General features: G+C 44.3%; 1 protein-coding gene and 1 long non-coding RNA gene across 2 annotated transcripts; both read left to right on the top strand.

Moving 5' to 3' along the window:
- Nucleotides 1-1494: 1494 nt before the first annotated feature.
- On the top strand, nucleotides 1495-6151 carry LOC142467701 (uncharacterized). The gene is made up of 3 exons (XR_012788481.1): nucleotides 1495-1676; nucleotides 3615-4332; nucleotides 6047-6151. It is a non-coding gene; the product is annotated as an uncharacterized LOC142467701 (long non-coding RNA).
- A 4264-nt stretch (nucleotides 6152-10415) lies between these two features.
- On the top strand, nucleotides 10416-26700 carry LOC142467234 (uncharacterized). Its single transcript, XM_075572666.1, has 2 exons — nucleotides 10416-11601; nucleotides 26681-26700. Exons 1-2 carry the CDS (start codon nucleotides 10527-10529, stop codon nucleotides 26698-26700), a joined length of 1095 nt encoding a protein of 364 aa, XP_075428781.1. The 5' UTR covers nucleotides 10416-10526.
- The last annotated feature ends 348 nt before the right edge of the window (nucleotides 26701-27048 follow it).

Here is a 27048-nt window from a genome sequence, read left to right as displayed (position 1 = left end):
AAGGTGAACAGAATTGCAAGTGAAAAATAAGTGTATTCTACATGCAGTAATGCAAAATGGCTTCATTCCGCAGAGTACACTTTTCTCGTATGCATTTAAATAATATATATATATATATATATATATATATATATATATATATATATATATATATATATATATATATATATATATACAGTGGTTGACAAATCACCAAAAAATCTACTCGCCACACAAAAAAATCTACTCGCCACCTAGTACCAAAAGTGTGCTGCTTGGGCCAATATTTACTCGCCCGGGGGTTAAATCCACTCGCCCGGGGCGAGCAAATGTATAGGTTTGTCGAACACTGTATATATATATATATATATATATATATATATATATATATATATTTTTTTTTTTTTTTTTTTTGCTTTGCACTGTATTTTTTATGATTCTCCTCTAATCCAACCCACTATCATCTACTATTAATTTTCAAACTAAATTTTTTTTATTTTACTTAATACAATGTATTACTAAACTTTCATTTCCCCAAATTCAATTCCATGTGTAGCCCCCCTGCTAAGGACTAGTTGTAGTCAAGGGGTTAGGAATCCTAGAGGGTTAACTCTGTGAGGTTACACAGTCACTCCTTTCCCCTTCATGTGATATAAGATGACTTGCAGAAAGGATAGCCCATCTCCCGTAGGTATTGTGACAAGTGATGTCACCGTATGGAGATGGGAGGATATATATAACGCCACCCAGTGTTCTAGAATCAGGTTCCATGGGTGTAGCAGTTGGAGAGGGCCTCACCTTAAGTTATGTATATACTGTAGGTTTGAGTGTATAGTTATGTGTAGTAAAGATGCCCTGTCACCTTATTGTTTGCAATTAGGGAGTGTGCCCTTTACTGATACAGCCCACAGTAATGCACAGAGATTGTTTTCTGACCAGGAGAGGCAAGTGCTCAACTGGGAGTTCTCATAGTATAATCTTTTAAGCATAGCTGGAATGGGCCCAACTGGAGAGTCCCTAGTGAAGCCCAAATCCAATACTGTAGTTATAAACGAGCTAGATGATGCACAGAGTTACGGGATACTGATCCCTGAAGATAGTGTACTCCCACTGATATGTCCTTAGTAAACTCCCGATCTGTTACGTGGTAGAGGAATAATGCCGTCCACAGTAAAGGGATACTGATCCCCAAGAATAGAGTGTGTCACGCAACCAGGGTCCACCAGATACATGAGCATTGAGGAAGCCATATAAGCGGGGCTGGGAGGGTCTCGGTGCCAGGGGAGGGGCTCGGTCCCAGGGGAGAGTGCGGGACCTCTTACCTTCTCTCCGGCATTCCGTCATGCTCCTCATCTCTACGACGTCACAATGTTGCGCAGTCATGGCAATGTGACATTGCCACGTAACGTTGTCATGGCAATGTGGCATTGCCACGTCACGTTGTCATGGCAACACATCGCCATTTGACACTGCGTTGTCATGGCGACGCATCGTCACTATCAGAAGAGGCAGAAGGAGAAGCCGGACGAGAATGTAAGAGGCACTTACAGAGGCCCCACAGAGGCAAACAGTTTAAATGTTGTGGGGAAGAGCACGGGGCTTCGGTTAGCGCAGGACTTGGCTGCACCAATGGAACCACCATCAAGCCAGCCCTGTAGAAATTGACAATATACATTAGAAAAGGACACAAGTACACAGTAAGTACCTCCTCAGAGTATGAGTGACAGCTACAAACTGGATGAATCCTAAAAAAGCCTAAGTACCTGCCTAGTGTAGGAGTGAGCTCCAAGGTAAGAAGCACAGAGAAACTATATTATTTAATACCAGTTAATGTCAATGTGAAGCATTCCCTTGTATGTGGAGCATTATCAACAGATGTACAGTATATAAAGCTCTTTGTACTGTAAAGTTTCCTTTCTAACATCTGCATATAGTGTTGCCAGGTAGCTTCTCCAAAAATACTGGACACAATGGTATGATGGGCTTGAGACTCACTCACAAATCTCTTTGCTCCATGCTGTTTTTTTCTTCTCCTTGGCCCCACCCCCAGGCTCCTGACACCTCCTCCTGATTTGCTGCTGCTGGGTAATCCAGCCAATCAGGATGGAGGAAGCTGCCCAGCCCCCTAGCAACAGCCTTGCTCTCTTCCTGCACAGGGATAACCCACGGCCTTCCAAGCCAGACAGGTCACTATGTCCAGAGAGGTAATATTGGACACATAAACATCCATTATAACCTCTAATTTTTTACTGGACAGTGTTGCCAAATACAGGACAGACCTGTTCAATACTGGACACCTAGCAGCCCTATCTGCATATGTACACCCAGCCTGCACCCTGCACAGGTACGAGATGCTGAGAACAGCCATACAGTATAAATAGTCTATTATGATGTTAACACCTTAAGAGCCGGGCAAGAAGGGTTACACGTGTTTCAGAATTATTCTCTTTTCTTTTGTCTTTCACTTGATATTAGTAATAATAGATTTAAAAAAAAGCAGAAAACAATAGCTCTAAAGCTTTTATCAACTCATTATAACAGGTTTGATTTAACCTTTTCAAAGATGCTTTCACATATTTGTAATTATGCCTTAACATTAGCAGACCAGATGGACAGATACTGTACAAATTCAGCGTGGTTATCTATCCAATTATTTTACTGTGAATTTACATACTGTGCCATTGCTAAGTGACATTAGATGAATGGCAGTACCTATGAATAAATGCAAAGTACTCAAGTACATTGGACAAATAAACCTTTTTGTTTTCTTTTAAATTAGGAAAATTCTAATTTGTTGGCTATATTTTTTTTAATTTACCTCCGTGCTTGAATAACTACTATGAAATACGCATGACTATAAAAAAAAAAAAGTCCTTCTACTGTACAGATGAAGAAATCTGCATATTCTCCAACTGTGGAACACCTAACCGTGCTCCATCAGGCTCCCCCACCATTCACATGTTTTAAGGTTCCCCAAAACCCACCTCTTTAAAGAGACCCTACGGCACTCTCCTGACACGCCTACGATTAATACCATGCTAAAATGGCCTTATACCCCTATCTAGCCTTGAGTCATCACTCTCCCATTCCTCTTAGGTCAGGGTTGGCCAACTCCAGTCTTCAAGGTCCACCAACAGGTCAGGTTTTAAGGATATCCCTGCTTCAGCACAGGTGACTCAATCGAAGACTGAGCCACTGATTGAGCCACCTGTGCTGAAGCAGGGATGTCCTTAAAAACTGACCTGTTGGTGGACCTTGAAGACTCCTGTCTTAGATTGTAAGCTCCTTGGAGCAGCAACCTCATCCTCTATGGTTTCTTTATGTCTTCGGTTGTACGTATAGTATGTGTTATTCTTGTCCGTCCTCCCGCATTGTACTGCTCTGCGAATTATGTTGGTACAATAAGTGCCAAAGGGCACCATTTTTTTAAATTCTGACACTGCTTGGGAAGTATATTTTTTCTTCTACTTTATTGTTTAGATTTTTTTCACTATTTCTTAGGGCACTTCTGGCTTTTTTACACCACACAGCGCATATAGTGCATCTAAATTTAAATCCTGCATGCACTGCATACATGCCACGCCTCCCATGCTAGTGACAATATAATTGTTGTGTGTCCTCTTTTCTCTATGCAGTGGAGGAAATACAAAGGACACCGTCTAACATTGCTGGAGTAGGAACCTACTGAAGGAGTCACTCTTGGCGTGGTTGCAGGCTCAACATGTTTGGCCAAAAAATTGGACCTAATGACGCATACTTATGAGAGGAATAATAAATTAGTCACATTGGATGAGCACTGAAGAATCATTGTTCAGTGCTGTATTTTGCGGTCACTTTCCCAGTGGCATTCCAGTTGACATTATTACATATAGAAATATATAATACTGAGGGGTTTGAGTCTTGAGCTTGCTAAGATTCTGTATTTGTTGTCTTTATCTTTTTCACATCTTTGTCTGGAATCACAATTGACTATCACGGACCTCAAGAGAAGGTTGGCAGAAAAACGAAAAAGTCAAACAATAAAGAAGGAAAGTGGTGGACCAAGAATGAGCAGACGGAATGAAAAGAAAATGTGTTGACCTACTGTACGTATATTCTAGTCCTTTCACAACTTGTCATACACATGCTGTATCCGTTTTAATCTCTTGCAGAGCTACCTCTCTCCAATTCTCCTTGGAAGTCAACTAGACTATTTGGGACTGCAAAATGCGAGTTCTCTGTTGTATGAGAGATTTTCGCAAGGAATACGCTACATGTAATTCAAAGAGCAGAGTGCAAATCGAATTTTCAATATGGCAGAGATTTAATCACCCATCAACAACATTAAAGTTTTCCAAGGAGAATTCCTAAAAGGTTAAATACTTATATATATATTGCTAGCAAAAACCTGTTTAAAGAAAGGTTGATAAAATAAAGGATATTCGTCAAGCAAGTCAGGGTAGAAAGGTTTTGTTTGTTTTTGGTAATTTAATTCTCAAGGAGTTTTTTTTTTTCTCTTTCACATTAGATGAATCTCGAAGTACAGGGCAAACAAAACAGTATGAAAGCATTAAATCAGACCCTGAGACATTTCTGATTCATAAACGTACTTTATATCAAAACCAATCAATTCACAGCAAGAGAACTTAACAACAAAATGTCCATATACATCAAGGTTTAAACTCCAGCTTTAAATGCATACAACCTAGATACAATGTATTAGGTCAGAGGTAGCCAACTAAAGTCCTCAAGAGCTATCAACAGGTCAGGTTTTCAGGATATCCCAGCTTCAGCACGGGTGGCTCAATCAGTGGCTCAGCCGAAGACGGGGCCACTGATTGAGCTACCTGTGCTGAAGCTGGGATATCCTGAAAACCTGACCTGTTGGGGGGGAAGGGGGGTTATTGAAAACTGGATTGTGAAAAGAAGCATATAAGTTTATACAGATTCACAATAAACTATGTTAGGTAAGATGCACCATGGTTCAGCTTCAATCCTTTGCTGAGGTTCTCTGTGGACATGTATTCATCAAGGCCAGGGGTGGCCAGTTCTCGTGCGCCACAACTGGTCAGGTTACCAGGATATCCCTGCTTCAGCACAGTTGACTCAATCATTCTGACAGAGCCACTGATTGAGCCACCTGAGGTGAAGCAGGGATATCCTGATAAGCTGACCTGTTGGTAGCTCTTGAGAACTGGAGTTGGCCACCCCTAGTATAGGTCTAGCAACAGCGGGTTTCGGAGATAGGTACTGTATCAGAACAAAAGGAGAAAAGAGACCTAGTTCGGGCACACATCTGATTTGCTTCCAGGGAAAGGGCAATTTGATTAGCGAATAACTAAATTGACACTGGTTTTCTAGACCAGGTGGGCGCAAACTTTTTTCCCTGCGCCCCCCTGCCGGTTGTTCCCCTCTCTCCGCCCCTCCTCCCCCTCTCCCACCCCCACTTACCTCGACTCCGGCGGCGTGTCGTCACATTGCCATAGGAAGGTGACGTCACATGACCTCGCGGCGTCATTTGACGGCGCTTTGCCATGGTGACGCGTCTAAGAAGCCGCCGGATCCAAGGTAAGTCAGGTTTACAGAGGCCCTGAAGCTCCCCCGGCACTTAATTTAAATGCCTCTGTAAACCCCGCGCCCCCCACAATTAGTCTCGTGCCCCCCCCTATGGGTCGCAACCCCCGATTGCGCACCGCTGTTCTAGCCATATAAAAATGATCAATAAAAATAATTGCCCCTTTTGGACATTCTCACTGAATTATACCCAATTTCCCTACCTGGTCTCTGATTTTACCCACCATATAAGATCATATTGTGTCTCTGCCAACATTTTTGAAACCCTAGACAACATTTTTGTCTCCTGTCTGTGTGTTGTGAGGTTGTTGATTGCCGCATCTGCTATGCTTTGATTAAATAAATATTTGATTAAATTACCCCTTTTTCCACTGTTTTACATAGTTCACATTCAAATTATGACCCTTTTAAAAAATTTCCTTTGGTATAAACTTGACAAATTTATAAAGCTCTAACCTATTTATTGCGATGAGTGACACATCCTTCCCTTCAGTGTGATTTCTTTCTCTTTTAGCTTTTTCCAAATGAATATTCCTTCTTACAACGAGACCTCCTGACTTACCCATGCCTCGAGCTGGACCCCTCTCCCATTCCTAATAAACACACGCCATAATACCATATACCCAAAATTCGCCTGCTGATTAAATTTGCACTAATCGACTGATTCCACGCCAGCTCCCAACGTGGCAGAATCTACCATCCGCCACCTGACCGGAAGATGATCATAACAAATGTGAAATCGTCCCACTACGCTAATTACACCCAACGGCGCTACCCCTCCCAAACCCACCCCGAAGAAATCTGTAGACCCCAAAAATTCCTGATCAACGTTAGTTTGAAAAACCACAAAATAAAATTCCACTTTTTCTACCTTCCTCAGCCACCTCTGCTGTTGCCTCTCCCCTCCACTGGGCGATCCCTCCAGCCAAAATCCCTGCCTCGCCATGAGCACGTGAGTGAGCAGCCAGTCGGGACCGCACCGCCGTGCCTCCTGCTTCACTGGCTCATCCACGAGTCTCCATCATCATCACCTCCGCTGGGTCTTCAGACCTTGTCTTTCTCCCTCCGTGCCGTGCAGCCATAGCACTGGATCAGGATACCAGAAATCAGGAACCAGGAAAATGTGACTTTGCCCCAGTAGATCATAGAAGAGGATGCTAGGATCCCTTCCGCTTGCCCTAAGTACCCCTTACTTAACCCCTCCCCCTAGTCTGAAATCATGGCACCTTAGGGGAGGGGCCCCATGGCCTCATGTCATGTCGCTCCTTCCTTACAAGTCCAGGGCTTTCTTTATCAGTTTAAAAACAGATATCTTCATCATCATTCCAGACATTCAAAGTTTTAGTATCAATATGGGTTCACGTGTAGCTTCAGTGTAGGTTTGTAATGACTTTTAGGGGAACCACCTGAGAGTCCTCCATACAGAATATGAAATTATATTGGGCAGAGCTTTTAAAACCTCAAAGTTTTTTCCTTCAATGGTACTCCATAATTGGTAACAAGAAGAACCTAGAGACAGCTGACTACTATTTAAGACAGGGGTTCTCAGCTCCAGTTCTCAAGACCCCCCAATAGGTCAGGTTTTCAAAATATCCCTGCTTCAGCACTGGTGGCTCAGTTGAAGACAGAGCCACTTTTTGAGCTAAGTGAAAAAAGAAAAAGTGCGCAACTAGTGTTATAAAGTGACGTGATGAGTAATAATATAAATTACGTGACCTTGAACAGAGCGTCTACAGCTGCGATGGAGGGGGGGCTCAGGGACCCCCTACAACTAGCAGATAAAAACAGAAAAGACACAGCGCAAAACGCTCATAGTGTGATAAAAGTTATATTGACATAAAATATATTAAGGTGAGTATTGTGCGTACATCAATAAGGTGTATAACAAGCAGTTTCGGGATAATGTTACCCAAGCGCCACAGGAAACCGGAACAGATGTCCTCGCATGGATCTGGACACTGGTGCCTCTGGTACAGGGTCCTGTTAGGGTAGGTAGGAAGCCTTTGAAAGTTCTACTCCCAAAACACGGGTACACCGTGTGTTGCTGTCCCATACAGTGCCGTAGCAAAGCGGAGCTCCACGCCAGCTGGATTCTCTCTCTCCCCTCCGTGCAAGCACTTCCGGGTTGGTGACGTCACCGCGGGGATTTTTGAGCTACCTGTGCTGACGCAGGGATATCCAGAAAACCTGACCTGTTGGTGGGGGCTTGAGGACTGGAGTTGAGAACCTGTGATATAAGCTTTATAAAAACTGAAGTGACTTTGCTACTTTGGTCATTCCCTTTTCCATCTTCTTTTACCATGAGGTCTGGTTATGAGGAACGTAATATACATTTAGCTCTATAACCAGTTAGACAGACAGGACTGCATAAAAACTCCAATTTCTAATCCCGGAACTGGCATATCCCATAATATATTTCTAAAGCACTATATGCATTTATGAGCAATATAACCTCAAACAATTTATAGACCTTTGAGTACTGATCTTAAAAAATGTTACAGTCAATGATGTCCATAGTAAATTCTCAACTCTCATCACACTCTGTATGAATGTAATATTTGCAGTGCCATATATCACTCATGAAGCTGAAGCTGATGTAATGCATCTTTGTTTTCAGAAGATGTCTACAGAAACAGCAAACATGTTAAATTGCATTATTCTCCTGCAGATGTTGCCCATTATCTGGACACAAAAAAATGCAGTAACCGCAAAAATGTACATGAAGTGTCGAAGTAAAAGGCTTTTTAAAACGACAATTTAACCCACATCACTGATTGTTGTTTCATGATCTGTTGTGCTACATAGTTATGCTGTGTCAGCATTGCCATTGAGTTATATGTAAAATTGCGATACAATGAAACATGTCTACGTTTCAGAGTTAGAAAAGGAACTCAATTATGAATTGGAATGACTATAAAGGGGGTTATTCATTAAAGCCTGATAGTGCAGATATCCATTCAATAGGACTCAATAGGAGTTTTGGCCCTGCATGCGGAATGCGCTTTGGTGACTCTGGGTATTTGTGCAGTAGTGTCAGATCAGCCCTATCAAATTCTAATGAGTAACCCTCGAAAAAGGTTGCAATTTGTATCTCACAGTCATGCAAGATGCGCAAACAATTTACCTGCAAATGTGAAGTAAGAGACATTTTAGCTGTTTTAGGTAGCTGATTATTTTTACATTTTCTTCTAAAGTCCTCAATCTAAAAAATAAATAACTAAGGGACCGTGTTGCATCACTGTTGCTCTAATTATGATGAGTTCATAATAGGAAACAGGTTGTAATGGACATTCAAAAATGGTTACAGTCAATTACTTCCCTAGCACACGGGATGCAATTTTATTTAATGTAAAAGAGTGATTAGCTGGTTAAGCCCTAAGACTGGGGTTCTCCACACCAATCCTCAGGACCCCGCCCTCCCCCCCCCCCAACAGGTAAGGTTTTAAGGATATCCCAGCTTCAGCACAGGTGGCTCAATCAGTGGCTCAGTCAAGGACTGCCACTGATTAAGCCACCTGTGCTGAAGCAGGCACTGATTGAGCCACCTCTGCTGTAGCTGGGACTAATTGAGTCACTTGTGCTGAAGCAGGGATATCCTGAAATCCTGACCTGTTGTGGGGTCTTGAGGACTGGAGTTGAGATCCCCTGCACTCAGACATTGCCTGGTGGGGGAGGAGGTTAAGAAACAAACCTGGAAACGTTCCAACAAGTTTCCAGGATCAAAGGATGTAATATAGGAGGATAATTACACAGCCTTTATTGTTTGTGTTATATTTATAAGGAAGGTCCCTTTGGGGACCGAAACGTCATGTGTGTTTTATGGGTTAAATAAAAGCCTTTATATATTCTTCATTTGTCCAGTGCTGATAATTTGATTACTGAGGTTTTGATTTTTCCTATATTACTTTTGCTTTATCCAGCATGGATATTGCCTTAAAAGGCACTTACCAGCTGAGTGTGCACTATTTATTTGACAAATTGTTATATATATATATATATATATATATATATATATATATATATATATATATATATATATATATATATATATATATATATATATATAAAGTGACAAAAACCCTCCACAGGAAAGCAAATATGCAAATATAGCTGTATGCTCATCTGCATGTCTTAGGCAGGTCTGCAACCCCGCCTTTCCCCATTATCACCCAGCATACAGCACTTCCACTGCAGCAAGGGATTCTGGGAAATGACATGCAAATGAGCACACAGTGTCACTTTTTGCCTCAATAACCATTTTTAACATGGTTCCCTATAGGCTTAAGCTTGCTGCATGGTCACAGCTTCTTGCTGCAGTGGAAGTGCTGTATGCTGGGTGATAATGGGGAAAGGCGGGGTTGCAGACCTGCCTAAGGCATGCAGATGAGCATACAGCTATATTTGCATATTTGCTTTCCTGTGGAGGGTTTTTGTCACTTTTTTTACTCACCATAACTTAACTCAGTAGTATGGTTTGGCCTATCCCATAAGCCTCTCTTGCATTCCCAGTAAAATCAACCCCACACTGATGAGACCCATCAAGGTCGAAACAGCTGTCTGTGGGTGGTTTTCTGGGTATGCACCTTAACCCTGGCTGTGCTTGAAGCTGTGACCATGCAGCAAGCTTAAGCCTATAGGGAACCATGTTAAAAATGGTTATTGAGGCAAAAAGTGACACTGTGTGCTCATTTGCATGTCATTTCCCAGAATCCCTTGCTGCAGTGGAAGTGCTGTATGCTGGGTGATAATGGGGAAAGGCGGGGTTGCAGACCTGCCTAAGACATGCAGATGAGCATACAGCTATATTTGCATATTTGCTTTCCTTTGGAGGGTTTTTGTCACTTTTTTTACTCACCATAACTTAACTCAGTAGTATGGTTTGGCCTATCCCATAAGCCTCTCTTGCATTCCAAGTAAAATCAACCCCACACTGATGAGACCCATCAAGGTCGAAACAGCTGTCTGTGGGTGGGTTTTTGGCTAAGATCAAGAGGATGGAGGTCGCCATGGAGCCCGCCGGGACCACCCTGCACAAGGAGAAGAAGAAGAAGATGACAAAGAAGGAGAAGCACACGGCACCCCCAGAGATGGTCCCCAGCAGCCAGGAGACGGACGGAGGAGGCCCAGCGGCAACCAGCTCCAGCGGCTCAGGCGACGTTGCCACCCCCAGCGGCCTCACCCCCACTGCCAGCACCAGCAGCGGCGGCCCCAGCTCCAACCCTGGAGCTGGGAGCAGCAGCAACAGGAGGATCCCCCGCCTGGAACCCTGGATGAGGCAGACAGTGGTGATGCAGCTGAGGGAGGTCGACGGACAGCGCCCTCTATTGGACGCTGAGACCTTTGCCAAGGAGCTGGTGAGCAAAGCAGGCTTTACTCCGGACGAGATCCTGAGCATCCAGGACCTCAGGGGTGGCCTGTTTTTTGTCACATTCGCCACGGCGGGAGCCTGCAGGAGGTACTGGGAGGCTTTCCAGACCCTGAAACAGGAGGTCCCCTTCTCAGAGTTCGACGTGAACTGCCCTATCCAGAGGGACGAGAAGAGGATCACTGTGACGGTGAGGAACCCCCATATCCCTGGAAAGGATATTGCTACCTTTCTGCGGCGCTCTTGCACCGTGGTGAGGGAGCCGAGCAGGATCAAGGACAAGTTGGGGTACTGGGTGGGAAAGTGGAGCATGGTAGTTCGCTTGTGGCCAAATCCAGAAGCGGCAGATCGGCTGCACCACCTCCCTCCCAGTTTTTCACTTGCGGGCAGCTCAGGGAGGATCTTTTACCCTGACCAGCCCCAGACCTGCGGTAATTGCGGGAACCTGGGGCATCAGTGGAAACAGTGCACCCTGAAAGCCTGCAGAAACTGCAAGAACACCGGACACGAAACTAAGGATTGTCCCCGCCAGAAAACCTGTGACCTGTGCGGAGAGACAACCCACATGTTCCGGGACTGCCAGCTGAGGGTCAGGAGCTACGCAGAGGCTGCGGCGAAAGGCGCGACACCTGGCGCGCCCCTGACAGCAACCCAGAAGGCAGCCAAGAAGCCCCCTGCAAACCAACCCGTAAAGGCACAAGGGGGTAAGTATCAGAAGGAGCAAAGGGAAAAGGAGGCCACCCAAGCAGCGCCCGCTGCGGCTCCTGAGCCCGCTGCCCCTTCAGTAGCAGCCCCCACCCCACCCCTTCCCACCCTCACCCCTGCAGCAACACTCCCTCCCACACCCACTGCTGCTGCAACCCCCACCCTCCCCCCTACCCCAACCCTCCCCGCCCACCCACCACCCCTTGCCCCCTCCTCCCAACCCTCCACTGCAGCCCCCCCCACGCTCCATGAGGCTGCAGCCCCTCCCTCTGTAACACCTCTCCCCAGCCCTGAGGCTGTTGCACCTCCTCCCTCTTCCTCCCTTGCTACAGATACCGCCCCCATAGCCCAGACCGGAACGGAGAAGCAGGGAATAAAGAGGAGAGCCCCTGAGACGGATAGCCCGCACCAGGGGCTGGAGCAGAAGAGAGCCCAAATGCAAATCGGCGACTCACCCACTTCCAGCGACGCTGACAGTGACCTTGAAAGCGACCTGGAGGAGGAGGAAGCAGAGATGCAGGAGGCAGCCATTGCAGAGGAGCAGGCGGCCATTTTAGAACAGCCTCCTAGCGAGACACAAGTGACCGTGGAAGAGCTCATAAGAGAGGGGCGAGAGGCAGCAGAGACCCTCCTCCTCCATGACAACCTTGGGCAAACCATGGATCTGCTAGACCAGCTGTGCGAGGAGATCAACAAGACCACCCATGCCAGTGAGGATGGTAACTAGTATCACTGCAAGTCTGTCCAACCCTTTATCCCCAAACTAATGGCGTCTTTTAACATTTTCTCCATTAACGTAAGGAGCATAGGAGAGCGGATGAGACGTGCCAGAGTACTAACATTCCTTTCTTTACAGAAATGTGATGTGTATATGCTACAGGAATGTGCCTTACCTTTTTCTCGATCCTACAGGCACCTGAGCGGGCAGTGGTCTCACGGCCCCTCCTACTGGTCTGGGGGGAATGGGTGCAGGAACGCGGGTGTAGCCATTTTGATCCGGGGGGGATGTTTCACTGTTGATTCTGTCAATGAACTCGTCTGCGGCAGACTACTGGTCGTAGACGGTTCGTGGGCAGGGGAGCCGATTAGGCTCATCAATGTGTACGCCGCCCCCCGGAGAAATGAGCGCTTGGAACTTTTCCAGCACCTTCGTCCTTGGCTCGCAACCTCCAGGGCAGTGGTGACGGGTGGGGATTTCAACTGCACGATTGAGGTGGGGGGGCGCGTGCCCCCCAGCAAATCATCAAAGATAGATGTGACGTCCAGGCTACTCATGGCGATGATTGGGGAGGCATCCCTGAAGGACGTGGTAGGATCTATGGGAGCAGGCGCCGCAAACTACTCTTGGTGCCACCCAAATGGTTCCGTGCGTTCTCGGATTGACTTCCTGTTGACCACCAAGCAGGTACAGCACAGACAGCACTCCATGGTCGCAGTACATTTCTCTGACCACAGAGCCATTCATCTCCAGGGGCGCCTGGGAGGAGGTTTCCCCCCAGGGCCAGGATCCTGGAAGCTGAACTGCGCACTGCTGGAAAGGGAGGAGATCATGGAGGAGCTGAGAACAGCATACACAGCATGGAAAGAAGAAAAGGCCTGTTTCCCCAGCACTGCAGAGTGGTGGGAATTCACGAAGATAAGGATCCGTTGCTTCCTGCAGGCAAAGGGCAGACGCCTGGCGAGTGAGAGGAAGGGGGAGTTCGAGGGCCTGCAGCGCAAGCTGCAGTCCCTGCATGACCTCAAACGCTGTGGATGGAACGTGGATGACGACCTGGAGGAAACCAAGGAGAGCCTGCAAAAGCACTTTGAGGAGGAATCCAGACGAATCATCTTCCGTTCCAAGGTGGAGAACCTTGAGAGGGGGGAGAAATGCAATGCCTTCTTCTTCAAGAAACTCCACTCTGCCCACATGCCCCTGAGGGAGCTGCGAGACAAAGATGGCAACGTGCAGCAGGGGAAGGAGGAAGTCATGGGAGTCGTGAAAGATTTCTATGAAGACCTCTACTCCCCAAAAGCATCAGACCGAGACCAGGCTGACAAATTCCTGTCAGGGATTACAAACACCATCGACCCGGCAGGAAAAGCAGCCATGAACGCCCCCCTGACGCTGGAGGAGCTCCACGCTGCAACCAAATCCTTTAAGAAGGGTAGGACGCCGGGCGGAGATGGTATCCCAGCTGAGTTATACACGAAGCTGTGGGACCTGATCGGCCCGGACCTGCTCGAGCTTTACAGGGAAATGGAAGCAGAAGGTAGGATGCCCCCAACGCTGAGGGAAGGAATGCTGACGCTCTTGTACAAACGGAAGGGGGAGAGGTGCGACCTCAAGAACTGGCGTCCCATCTCCCTCCTGAATGCGGACTACAAGATCCTAGCAAAAGTCCTAGCGAACAGACTGAAGAAGGTCATCAGCCAGATCATCCACCCAGACCAGACGTGCGGCATCCCCGGACGCAGGATCGCAGACAGCCTCGCCCTAATCAGAGACACAGTCCACTACATCAAAGACCGCCGTGTACACGCGGCCCTGGTCACCCTTGATCAGGAGAAGGCCTTTGACCGTGTCTCCCATGATTTCATGGGCAGGGTGCTGCGTGAGTATGGGATGGGGGAGATGTTCTGTTCTTATGTTAACCTGATGTACCTTGACATTTGCAGTGTGGCGATCGTGAACGGATGGAAGACTAACCCCTTCCCTGTCCTCTCAGGGGTTAGGCAGGGCTGCCCTCTTTCACCTCTCCTTTTTGTCTGTTGTATAGAGCTCTTCGCCCAGTGCATCAGACGAGACGCAGATGTCAGAGGGATCATCGTGCCAGGACCCCAGAGACGCGAAGTGAAGTGCTCGCTCTACATGGATGACGTCACCATCTTCTGCGCAGATAGCCGGTCGGTGAAGACGCTGGTCCAGACGTGCGAGGATTTCGGGAAAGCTTCAGGAGCAAAAGTCAACTGCGGGAAGTCAGAGACCAAGCTATTTGGGCTTTGGAACCTGACTGCCGACCCCCTCCCCTTCCCCATCAGAGCAGGCCTCATTCAAATCCTTGGAGTCTGGTTTGGTGTGGGGAGCGAGGCCGCTGCCCTGAAGAGCTGGAACGAGAGGCTGAACAAGGTGAAGCAGAAGATCGGATTGTGGCGCCTCAGACCCCTCACCATTGAGGGGAAAAAGCTGGTACTGCTGAACGAGACCCTCCCTGTCCTGCAGTACGTGGCCCAGGCATACCCGCCTTCGACCAGAACCTGCCAGGAGATCTCCATGGCAGTGTTCCGCTTTGTCTGGGGGGCCAAGTTTGAGAGGGGAAAGCGCGAGGTGATGTACAAAGAGCCGCACAAGGGGGGTAGAGGAATCCCTGACATCCCCACTATGCTGCGCGCCTTCTTTGTAAGCAACTGCGTGCGGATCACCCTGAGAGACTGCGACAAAGACTCCTCTGGCTACTCCATGTCCCGCCTCCTACTCCTGCCGCTCTGGAGAGCACTGGGGTGGGACAAGTGGGACAGCTCCATCCCTTACAGCTGGCGCACGCCCTGGTTCTACAAGGACGTGAAGAAGTTTGTGAGGCAGAACAATCTGGAGGGAGTAAAACCAGACCTGTGGAAGCCCAAGGTCATCTACAAAATGATCAGGGCTAAAGACATCATGGAATCGGTCCCAGGTCTCCACCCCAACACCTTTGGAACGGTGTGGAGGAATGTGGCATCGAAAAGACTAATGAACAAACACAAAGACATTGCTTGGCAGGCCATACACGGGGGACTCCCTGTGAATGCGGACAAGTACCAGAGTAAACTCAGCCTCGTGAGGCACTGCCCCAGGTGCAACCCAGTGGAGGAAAGCATCATACACCTCTTCTGGAACTGCCCCTTTGCGCAGGCCTTGCTGCGCGCGCTGGACACTGACTTAAAGGATTATATACCGAGGAAGTGCGTCACGTACTACTCGGTGTTCCACGGACTTTTCACAGGAACACACACAGAGGACGCAATCGAAGCCGGTTGGCGTCTAATGTGCTGTTTCAAGGACGTTTTACTATTCGCCAGGGAACGTTTGATCAAGGGGAGGAAGAGGATGTCGGTACAGGACTGTCGCAGGCTGCTCCACAGCCTGCTCAAGGACTATTCCATCTTTGACGGCCCTGAGGAGGAGGACTAAACACCCCCCTCCCCACCCCCCCCTTACTCCCCCGCCCCAAAAGTTTTTCTGTGCAATAAAGTTAGAGATAATGTGTGTATGATATGTCATGTCTGTGGTGCGGTGCATACGTATAAATGCACTGTACCGCCGTGTTCGTCACAGTTTTTTTACTTTTGGGGAAACCATTAATAAAAATGTATGTGAGTTGTGTGGGATATGCACTGCGCCGTTGTTAACGTCGCGGTTTTTTTTTCCGTTTGGAAAATGATTTATGTACTGTTATAATCTTGTTGTAAAGATTCGCTGCATAATAAAAGAATTTTCAAAACAAAAAGCTGTCTGTGGGTGCCTTGGCCCTTTGGCTTAGATCAAGGCGATATGAGTGCTCCTCTCGACCTGCACAGCTATGACCAAATGCAGTACTATCCTATCTGGGGTTTCAGTAGGAAAGGTCTGTGGCAAGCATTTGGCCCTCTAGCTCGTTGAGAGGTGGTGTCCAGACCCCGGACCACAGAACCCCTGAGCCTTCGGGCAAAGGGGGGATGGCATTCGAACAACCAGCCCTTCGGGGCTGGGGTGCACCCGCACAACCCTCGAAAGAGGGGAGATGATGCGAACTCCCTTGCGGGCCTCGGGCCAGAGGGAGGAAGAGATGGATGTCCTGAATCCTAACGGAGGAAGGCATCAATGTCCCTGGAGACCTAGGCTTTCGGGCTGAAACCTTCAGGGAAACTGTGCACTGAAGCGGGTCTGACTTCGGTTGGACAGTCCAAAGGCAAGCTCCCTATCCACTGAAGTGGACTGGGATCCGATGAGCGAGAGGGTGTACCCTCTCGTGAGGAAAAAAAAAAAAAAAAAGCTGTCTGGCTTCCGGGTCTGGCGTGCACTTGTGCACACCTTTTTTTGTCGTTTCGTCTGAGCACTTCCTGCACTGCATTGCACAGCGCACTGGAGCACTCGCACCATGGATTGTGTTTTTTTATTTTTGGGTTATCAGTCACCTAATTTTCTTTGGAGAATGCAAGACTGTGTGCTGGTCAGTGGTCGCCATTCCCTCGGGAGAAGACTGCGGTGGGCGAGTAGGTGTGAGCCGAAAGCCCTAAAGACTTGGACCCTCCTGCGGCGTCTGCTGCACTAGGAGGGAACAGGATGGACGTCGGATTCTTCGGATGACGACGTCGGTGTAACATCAGGACTTTTCCTGGCCCTCGTGGCTGAAGAGGACTGACCATGTCATGGACTTGCAGCTCTCCGGAGCCTATAGTCACAAGTTTTGCGCACCTGGTCTCACTTGACCATGAGCACGGTTTTTAGAGGTGAAATCACTTTTTCACCACCCGGGCTACAAAAAAAAAAAAAAAAAAGCTGTCTGTGGGTGGTTTTCTGGGTATGCACCTTAACCCTGGCTGTGCTCGAAGCTGTGACCATGCAGCAAGCTTAAGCCTATAGGGAACCATGTTAAAAATGGTTATTGCGGCAAAAAGTGACACTGTGTGCTCATTTGCATGTCATTTCCCAGAATCCCTTGCTGCAGTGGAAGTGCTGTATGCTGGGTGATAATGGGGAAAGGCGGGGTTGCAGACCTGCCTAAGACATGCAGATGAGCATACAGCTATATTTGCATATTTGCTTTCCTGTGGAGGGTTTTTGTCACTTTTTTTACTCACCATAACTTAACTCAGTAGTATGGTTTGGCCTATCCCATAAGCCTCTCTTGCATTCCCAGTAAAATCAACCCCACACTGATGAGACCCATCAAGGTCGAAACAGCTGTCTGTGGGTGCCTTGGCCCTTTGGCTTAGATCAAGGCGATATGAATGCTCCTCTCGGCCTGCACAGCTATGACCAAATGCAGTACCATCCTATCTGGGGCTTCAGTAGGAAAGGTCTGTGGCAAGCATTTGGCCCTCTAGCTCGTTGAGAGGTGGTGTCCAGGCCCCGGACCACAGAACCCCTGAGCCTTCGGGCTAAGGGGGGATGGCATTCGAACAACCAGCCCTTCGGGGCTGGGGTGCACCCGCACAACCCTCGAAAGAGGGGAGATGACGCGAACTCCCTTGCGGGCCTCGGGCCAGAGGGAGGAAGAGACGGATGTCCTGAATCCGAACGGAGGAAGGCATCAATGTCCCTGGAGAACTAGGCTTTCGGGCTGAAACCTTCAGGGAAACTGTGCACTGAGGGCGGGTCTGACTTCGGTTGGACAGTCCAAAGGCAAGCTCCCTATCCACTGAAGTGGACTGGGATCCGATGAGCGAGAGGGTGTACCCTCTCGGGAGGAAAAAAAAAAAAAAAAAAGCTGTCTGTAACATATGTCCATATGTCTATATACTGTATATATATATATACATATACATACATATACATACATACATACATATATCAGTAATACCCAATACTGTTTATTTTGCTATGTGCAGGCTTTATGTCTTTTTCAAGTAAAGACCATGAAGTTTAGGGAATACAGAATAAATGGAATTCATAGAACTATTGCATCAACCTGCTGCTTGGAATCAATAGAACAAAGGTGTTACTTAAAACTGATAGTGTTACTTGTTGGAATGAATCATACTGATGGCACCAAAGGAATTCTGTAGCATTTAAACTTCCAGTTTTCAATCCATGAAAATTATGCTTTCATGTAACAATTAAGTAATGTTTTTTTTCTCCCAAAATAATGAATAAAATATTAATTCACATATTTTTCTTTTTGCATCTTTGTTATTGATATGTTTTATGTTATTTATTTTGCTTGATTTAGAATAGATTTAGAATTGTCACTAAACCTAAACAGATTACAGTATGTAAGGCAGCAGTCCATGCTGACCACCTTTTTTTGCATAAAGATCTCTTCTTGCTTTTTAAGGATATTTTTTAAAATGTTAAAATGTGATATTAGCAATTTAAATATTAAGGGGCAGATCCGCAGAAGTCCTTATTTTTTGAGCTAACAAAGCGCGTTATGTTAATTGGCAACTGATGTTATTTTTCGTCGTATTAACTGTATCCTCAAAGCTAATGAGAGGCAAAAATAGTGTCCATTCGTCAAAGTCAGCGCTATTAACGGGGAATTTCATGTTCCAGTGAGACTTTTCTAATACATTGCACATGAGCATTGGTCAAACTTTAATGCACGTTATTAATACAGATGGGCGACTCCGTCCAAATTCGTTTCCCAGATAGTTTTCGTATTTTAAACCCAAAATCCGTTTTAAGGTGTAAAAATCCGCATACGGATTAGGCCGGTTTTAATCCGCACGGATTCATCAAAAATCGCCATTGGATACAACCCGTGGACCGATTTGTAGAGTCCAATCCGTGTATTCTGCAATCAAACAGGTTGTGGAATCTGCGGAGTGTATTGGTAATAATAATAAAAAAAAATCAGCAAAACGCTTTTTTTGAGATCCGCCAAAAAACTTGCCCATCTCTAGTTATTAAAGAATACAAATCTTACTATATTATTGAGAAATGTTACATTTTAACACATTCAATTTTTCCATTATTTATAGTGTCCTTCCTTCATTTATTTAATTGTACATGAATAAAAATGAAATATTAATCAATATGTTGAGACATGTATGGATATACATTATACACTCATACTTTATACTGTCATTATTAAATTATATTCCATATTAGTTCACATAAACATATCACTTACTGTATATCACTAAAAAGCATAATCTAGTTTATTATATGTTTCAAATATGATCCATAATATACATCTTTGTATGACACATGTCACTTTTTGGAATTAAAAAGATAAGTCCTATACTCAGTACATTGCTTATAGGCTATTCCGATAAATAACTCAAAGATAATCACGGTCTGGATGTTGGCAGCTTTTGGAAGGTTTTAAATATCGTAGTGTTATTCCCATGCGCAAACACGAAAACAGATCTGAGGATCGCTGTTGTTAGGTTAACTGCTCATTACCATATGATTTGCATAGAGTAAGTCAGACGTCCGTTAAAATGTATCAAAAGCTATTTTTAATGTGAAAGAGAGCACATCGTAACTCAATGGAACTTTGGGGATACGCGTTACGGATAACGTAAAATGGCGATAATGTAATGCTAAAAATGTAACACATTTTTGTGGCTCTACCCTTAAGTGTTCTGAAGGTCAAGATAGATGTCTTCCCAGAGCCCACTGAGGTCTGTAGAATTTTTGTTTAACATACAGTACATGGGAGCAGTAAGTTCCTGTGATATATGTGAACTAAGTGAAGGCACAATGTTATGGATTTCTGTAGTAATGCCACAAAAAAAATGTGAAGAGCCAATACAGCTTGAGGAAAAAGTTAAAATATATTGTACTGTGAGGTGTTACTGGAATTCAATGTCCAATGTTATGTTCTTATGTTCCCTTAAATCCACCTTCATTATCCTTTTAAATACAGATTAGTGGAATTTTACCTGAAGGAAAACGATGACACTGAGAACTGACCACCAATCATGGTTACAGAGTATAATAATTTATTGCTGATTCAGAACTGGCAATTGAAGAAAATGTCATCAAAATACACTTCAAATCTGAAGGCATTGAAAAGTATCCAGTGTAGGAGATCTTTCCTAACTTTAAAGGCCACCGTTTTTGCTTAAAAAAAATAAAGAGATTCATAATATTCACAGCTGTGAATATATTTATTATATTACAGAATATTGAAAGACATCTACAGTACAGTCATTTTAATGCACAGCTTTCACATACAGCACTGTAACTGAACCGGACAATGGCACTGACCCTAAACCTACTGAAGACATTTACCAGCCAGAGGTTGCAAACATGGAAGTTCACCCAGTATTTATAATCTAATTTGTTGGTGTCGATAGGGGATGCGTGTCTGGGGCTCTGAATGTAGTGATGGTGGTTGCTGCTGTTTCCGCCATGGTGTCCTGTTTTCGTTTTGGGTGTGTTTTTGAAGACAGCGCATGCGCTGCTTTCATGGATAGAGATATTCAGTGTGCCCTCTGCTGGACACATATTCAATGGCAATTAAATAAATTAGCCCCACAAGTAATTCTGTGAGTCGGACGGCAGTAAACAATGTCTTCCCATGGGTGGAATCTCGCGCCTTGTCACTGTTCCGAAGACAGTAAGTCTTGCTATATCCTTACTGTTCAATCAATGTTTTCTCAATCTTTCTCGTCTGAAAATACCACGGTACTATTTTAAACACTTAAAAAAAATGCTCGTGAGTTAAATGCAAAAAGAGGGCTATGCTGCACACCAACAAAGAATTTAGTTCAATACATACAGTTACCGGGGCTCATGGCTCAGGAAATACCTGTATGGGTAATCCAAAATCAGTAGAAAGAAGATGATTCAGGGCACTGCAGATTTCTTATCAAAAGGATACATTTATTAGCACCACAATGTTTCGACCATCAGAGTGGCCTTCCTCAAACTTGAGAAAGGTCACTCTGATGGTCGAAACGTTGTGGTGCTAATTAATGTATACTTTTGATAAGAAATCCGCGTTGCCCTGAATCATCTTCTTTATATGAGTTAAACACATATAGGTTTCTAGGGGAGATTGATCTAAATCCATTATGCAGACGCTGGTGAACAGTAATATGGAAAAGTAGAATATGTAAAACGGAAATACTGTACAAATTTAAAAAATATATATATCTGCATTGTACTTGCAAACAAAATAGAGGTCTCAAAAATAACTGGCACCGCAATTCAAAATGTATTCACCAACATGTGTAGATTATGAGGGGAACAAAGGAGGCAAAAAGCTGGTCTTTAAAGTTATACAAAATCTCCTACACTGGATACCTTTCAAGCAGGTGACTTATACAGTAAGTGTATTTTGATGACATTTGCTTTGATTGCCTGATTCTGATTCACCAATAAATTATTCAAACATCTCTATAACCATGATTGGTTAAGTAAGTTCTCAATGTCATCGTTTTTTCCTTCGGGTAAGATTCCACTAATCTCTAGTTAAAATGATAATGTACTTATGAGAACTGAACCTTTGGAAATTGAATCCCAGTAACACCTCACAGTACAATATGTTTTTTAGTTTTCCCTCAATTTGTATTGGCTTTACACATTTCCTTTGCGGGATTACTGTGGAAATCCAGCACCTTACGCCTTCACTTAGTTCACTTATTGTGTACAACAGAAACACACTACACACTGCATGTTATACAAAAGGCCGGCATTGAAACATTTGTAATATATTGTCTGCTTCTAAGTGGTCTTTTTCCATCAATATAAATTGCTTTTTTCAGGGAATTGTGTAATAAACCTATCCAGACAGCATAACATACAGTACACATGTATGTACCCAATGTCACATATAAATAGTTTGTGCTGTAACAATGAAACCACAGCCGCAACAATAGGAAATATATTCATTGCAGAATAAAATGCATGTATAAAATGTCTAGAATAAAGAAGCAGATGGAAATGAAAGACATTATCCTAATTCAATTTCCCGTTCTTTTATGCAAAAGACGAGTTTCTGTTCCAGTATCCTACATTATTAAATAAACTACTCAAATGTTCATCAAATGCAAATGTAATCTGAAGCAGTTAACCAAGTCCAGAAAATTCTATGAAGCTAAAAGGTCTGCAATTTATGGTGGGCTTTGGTGGCTGTTTTAAATCAAATGGGGTCAAATATGAGGTTAGTTTATCTTGTTGTATAATTGTTGTATAGGTTGCATACAAATTTCTGGATATTAAGGCTGCAGGCCAAGCAATATCTTACACATGTGTGTGTTTTTTTTTAAATAAATCAGCTCCGTACAATGAAAAAATACTTGTAGCAGATTTTTTACTGAATGGCATTTTTTATGTATTATAATGTAACAAGTATTTTTTGTTTCTATTGCAACCATTTACAAAGTCACATCCCCTTTCCTCTTCTGAAACAGGCTCCTGCACACCCCTTTTTGAGCCCTGCTCTCTCTAGCAGTTCACCAATTGTATCTAGTGACTGCCTGGTCACATAGTCTTCCCTACAGAACCTTGCATATTTGGTCCACTTCTGCTGCACTGACAGCCATTTAGTGAACCCCCGAGCCGAATCTTTGCAGATCAAACACGGGAAAACAGATCGATCTGCAACTTAGCTAATTACTTATCATTGTGTGGATTGTATTGATGCACCCCAGGGGGTGGGGAAACCGGCAGCTTGGACTGTGGCTTTAATCAAGGAAAGGTTGTGGTAATGTGCCATGTTCACACATGCTAAGCTCTGCACTACCGTTTATAATATATTGTGTATAGGATGTATATTATGTATAGTTGTATTTATTTAGTACCTGATAATGGAGGGGGGCAGCAATTTACAAAACAGAAAATTGGGGATGAAAGTACAATGGGTGGAAAAACATCAATAGGTAACTAAATCACAGACAATAAAGAGGGAAAACCCTGCCCTGGAGAGCTTACAATCTAAGTGGTAAGAAGGAGAACTTTGTAGGTGATCCATAGAAAAGTGAGCAACTGTCCAAAAAGGGTTTCTTCTCCTAATATGATTCCCTGCAAAACGTGTCATCAAGCCTCAAAGGGCTTATAATGTTGCCAATTGAAATGAGTAAGCTTCCAGCTAAATATCCTCAGGCAGTGAGTAAAACGTGGTGTGTGCCCTAATTATAGTCTCAGCATTAAGCAAATCTAGTGCTCGTGCGTTTATTGTAAGAATACAGAAGAGGAAATGACTTTATCATTCACATCTGGTCTCCTTTATTACATTATACAAACAGGTATGAACCAGCCAGGGATGAGTTCAAATTCCAGGATTTCTTAGGGATCTTCGCGCTCTATTTATTTGGATCATTTAATTAACGACAACCCAAAGAAAAGTATAATGTAGAGATTGCAAGTTGAAATTATACAACATGGCTCACGTGATTGTTATTATGTTTCTGCTTGGGTAGATATTATGTTGACTAACCCAGGGTTGCGCAATGTTTTGACCCTGTGCCCCCCCTGCCTACTTACCTCCCGGCTTGTGTCCCCCCCTCCTGCTTGACTCCGGCGTCAAATGATGTCGCGGGTCCATGACGACGCGTCGCCGAAGATCAGGTAGGAGAAGTTGCAGAGGCATTGTGCAGTCCCCCCAGCATTTCATTTAAGTGCCTTGGGGAGAGTGCCAGAGCTCTGTACCCACTGCGCCCACCTGGAAATTCTCCCGGCCCCCACTTTGCGCACCCTTTGACTAACCTACAATGCTGACCTCAAGTTATTGAAAATCATCTATCCCAGTGCATACAGATGGGTTTACACCGGATTTAAAGTAACCGTTGGGTTACTCGGAGCAGGTCCATGGTTCGGTGACATCCGGAGACCTCCCAGTTCCAAAGATATTGGTAGTTTTTTTATGCCGGTTTTGACACACAAAAAACTACAACTATGGCCACTGGGTCACAAATAAAATGTCAATAAGTCATCTCCTAATTGTGCTGCTGCTTTCTAATGGCCTCTGGAGCAAAAACAGATCCAGCGGCCATGTTGAATCTTCGAGCCTGCCCACTAGACTTCTGGTCTACCACTCCTGAGCTGGGTTGTCCCTAAATGTCAGAGTATTAAGGATGAGTTTCAAGGGACTCCTAATAGTTCAGGTACACTTAACAAAATTCAAAGCGAGCAGGCAAAACTGCTGCTGTGTGCTATTACAGTAAATGACTAGCTGTGATTCCTTAAAGCTGGAGTGCTCAAATTCAATCCTCAAGCCCCCCCCCCCCCTCCCCTAACAGGTCAGGTTTTCAGGATATCCCTTCTTCAGCACATTTGGCTCAGTCGGAGGCTCAGTCTTTGACTCTCCGTGCATGGAGAATATTGCTATAATTCACTCCATCCTAGAAGTGAACTCTACACTTTTGTTTTTTATGCCTACTGACAAAATTACTTTTTAAAGTGTCTATGTAAATTTACCACTCATAGGGACCTATTCTAGTAGCTTCAATGTTATCACTGCCAAATCAAACGTTTTGGTATGACCCTACCTATCATGGTATTCAGAAAGGGATATCACAAGTCAGAAACCGTGAGGTAGGAAAAAACCATACAGCTCGGGATAGCAGTGCCATTGGCTGTGTCTTTTTTTAAGTTCTGCCCATGCGATCTGCCTTAAGCCTGAGAGAGAGAGAGAGAGAGAGAGAGAGAGAGAGAGAGCTGCATGGAGAGAGAGAGAGAGAGAGCTGCATGGAGAGAGAGAGAGAGAGAGAGAGAGAGAGAGAGAGAGAGAGAGAGAGAGAGAGAGAGAGAGAGAGAGAGAGAGAGAGAGAGAGAGAGAGAGAGAGAGAGAGAGAGAGAGAGAGAGAGAGAGAGAGAGAGAGAGTTGTTGTTGCGCATACATGCGTTGTTTACACAAGCATATCCTACATTCAATTTAATCACTAAAAACCATAGTATAGTTTATTACATGAACGTGATGACACATTATCAGATGCATCCCTTGATGTGTTTCAGACATTCATACGATCCATAATATATATCTTTGTATAACGCGCGGAATGAAAGGGTTAAGTCCTACACAATTATTTGGGTACCACTCCAGACCTGCCCTTTTCGCTTGTAGGCTTTTCCCAGAAATAACTCTCTGATAATCAGGGTCTGGGTGTAATAACGGCAGGCTCTGGAGTGACCTACGTCATTTCCACACGCTAACACTAACGGAGGTATGCGATAATAGATTTATGGCTCATTAACGTCCGTTAAAATGTACGGATCCGTTTTTTCTCAGGTTAACACGAGGGTATCGTAACGCTAATCACCTTTGTGGATATGTGTTACAACTATTAATACATGCAATGGTGGTAACGTCACGATAAAACATTTAACAGACCTCTGAGCATCTTCCCCACATAGAGGCCTACTTGTGAAGTCGGAGTTCTGTGAATGATCAGCAGACTGCGACGTAACCGTTGCTTTATTTGTTTTTTATTTACTGCTCTGTTTCTGTTGGAAAATAAACAGCTCCAATATAAGCCTAGCGTACAGCCTCCCACTACTTGATCCAGAGATTATTCTTTTTATTATTACAAATATGACATTTAATAATAAAGACACCAGAGATAGCAATGAGTGAAACAAACATTCCCAAAGCCTATTAGATTAAAGAACAAGTAAGGAGACTTCCATTTCTCTTTCATCGGCAGGAAAACATATTTTCAACAATTTGGTCTTGCATCAGTCTTGATTTGTATTTGGTTTTTTTTGCATTTATATTTAATCACAACACAAGGTAGGCTAAATAGTTTGTCAGGCTCTAGCTGCATTAAATACCCGTGTGAGCATATTAATATATTTTCCCTGCTTTAACAGAGCATCGATATCTGAATGGATTACGTCCTTTAACAAAATAACAGTTGCCCAGAAAAAAATATGGAAAAGCTTGTGCGTTGGATGCTCTATTGCACTGTAGAGAATGCCATGGTAGATCTATCTTGCATAATTAAGTAATGCCAATTGAGTTCTCTGTTACCTCAATTTAGACCCCTAGTCAGTATGGTAAGAAGTTAATGCATTAGTGTTAATCATTTACTTCCACTCAAGTGAATGGATGTTAGCACTTTGCTATGGATGTGCTAGTGACGTCAGGCCCCCAGTGCCTGGCCATTTACAGCCAAGCTCTTTTGTAGCATACAATATAAACACGTATTAGATTCCAATGAGATCCTGCAACTCTATGCAATCTGTATATACTGTATTTTTTCAAGGCACTTGAGAAGAGTGTCATTCTCCCCGAGCCAAAAATCAACATTATTTTGCTGCAAATGTGGCGCCTCTCACCAATATTGAAAGTATTTAAATAAGAAAACAAGGACTAATTATGTGTGATGTTGAATTTCTAACTGTAGTTAGAATATATGGTAACTCTCACGACATACATTTCTTTATTTATAGTCTGGTGTTCCAGATATTTTGTGTGACGCTCACGTTGTTAATGTCATATGTTCTATTCTCTTTGTTTCCAGTGGCATATGATGATTGCTGAATAGACTCCTTGATTGCTCACTAGCTATATGTCTGTGACTGCTTATTTTCATACCAGGCTAAATGCTTTTATGTTGGGTTTTTTTAGGTGTATAATTCCAGGCAGCTATTTACGCTTTGATTATAATTCATGATTCAAAATAACACATGATAATAAGACATCAAGTAAAGTAACTAAGATTTGAAACATTTTTATAGTTTATCCAGGCAAATGGAAATTGCTTTTATGTACAATAAATGCCATGGCTATTTTACTTCAGATCCTCTGAAAAAACTCTATTCATAAAGGTACATTGTCATTTGTATAATGCTCAGAGGCTTTTGCTGGTATATCAAAGATTTGTTTGTG

Source organism: Ascaphus truei, chromosome 16 (genome assembly GCF_040206685.1).
Source record: "Ascaphus truei isolate aAscTru1 chromosome 16, aAscTru1.hap1, whole genome shotgun sequence".
In the NCBI taxonomy this organism is placed as follows: Eukaryota; Metazoa; Chordata; class Amphibia; order Anura; family Ascaphidae; genus Ascaphus; species Ascaphus truei.
The sequence above is the reverse complement of the archived record's forward strand: the minus strand, read 5'-3'. Positions and strand labels throughout refer to the sequence as shown.

What these genes read in the sequence shown, in the direction of transcription:
- LOC142467234 (XM_075572666.1), top strand. Translation starts at nt 10,527, where the DNA reads ATGGAGGTCGCCATGGAGCCCGCCGGGACCACCCTGCACAAGGAGAAG. An exon ending in ACCCGTAAAGGCACAAGGGG is followed by an intron (nt 11,602 to 26,680) that starts GTAAGTATCAGA and finishes CTTTGTTTCCAG; the next exon opens with TGGCATATGATGATTGCTGA.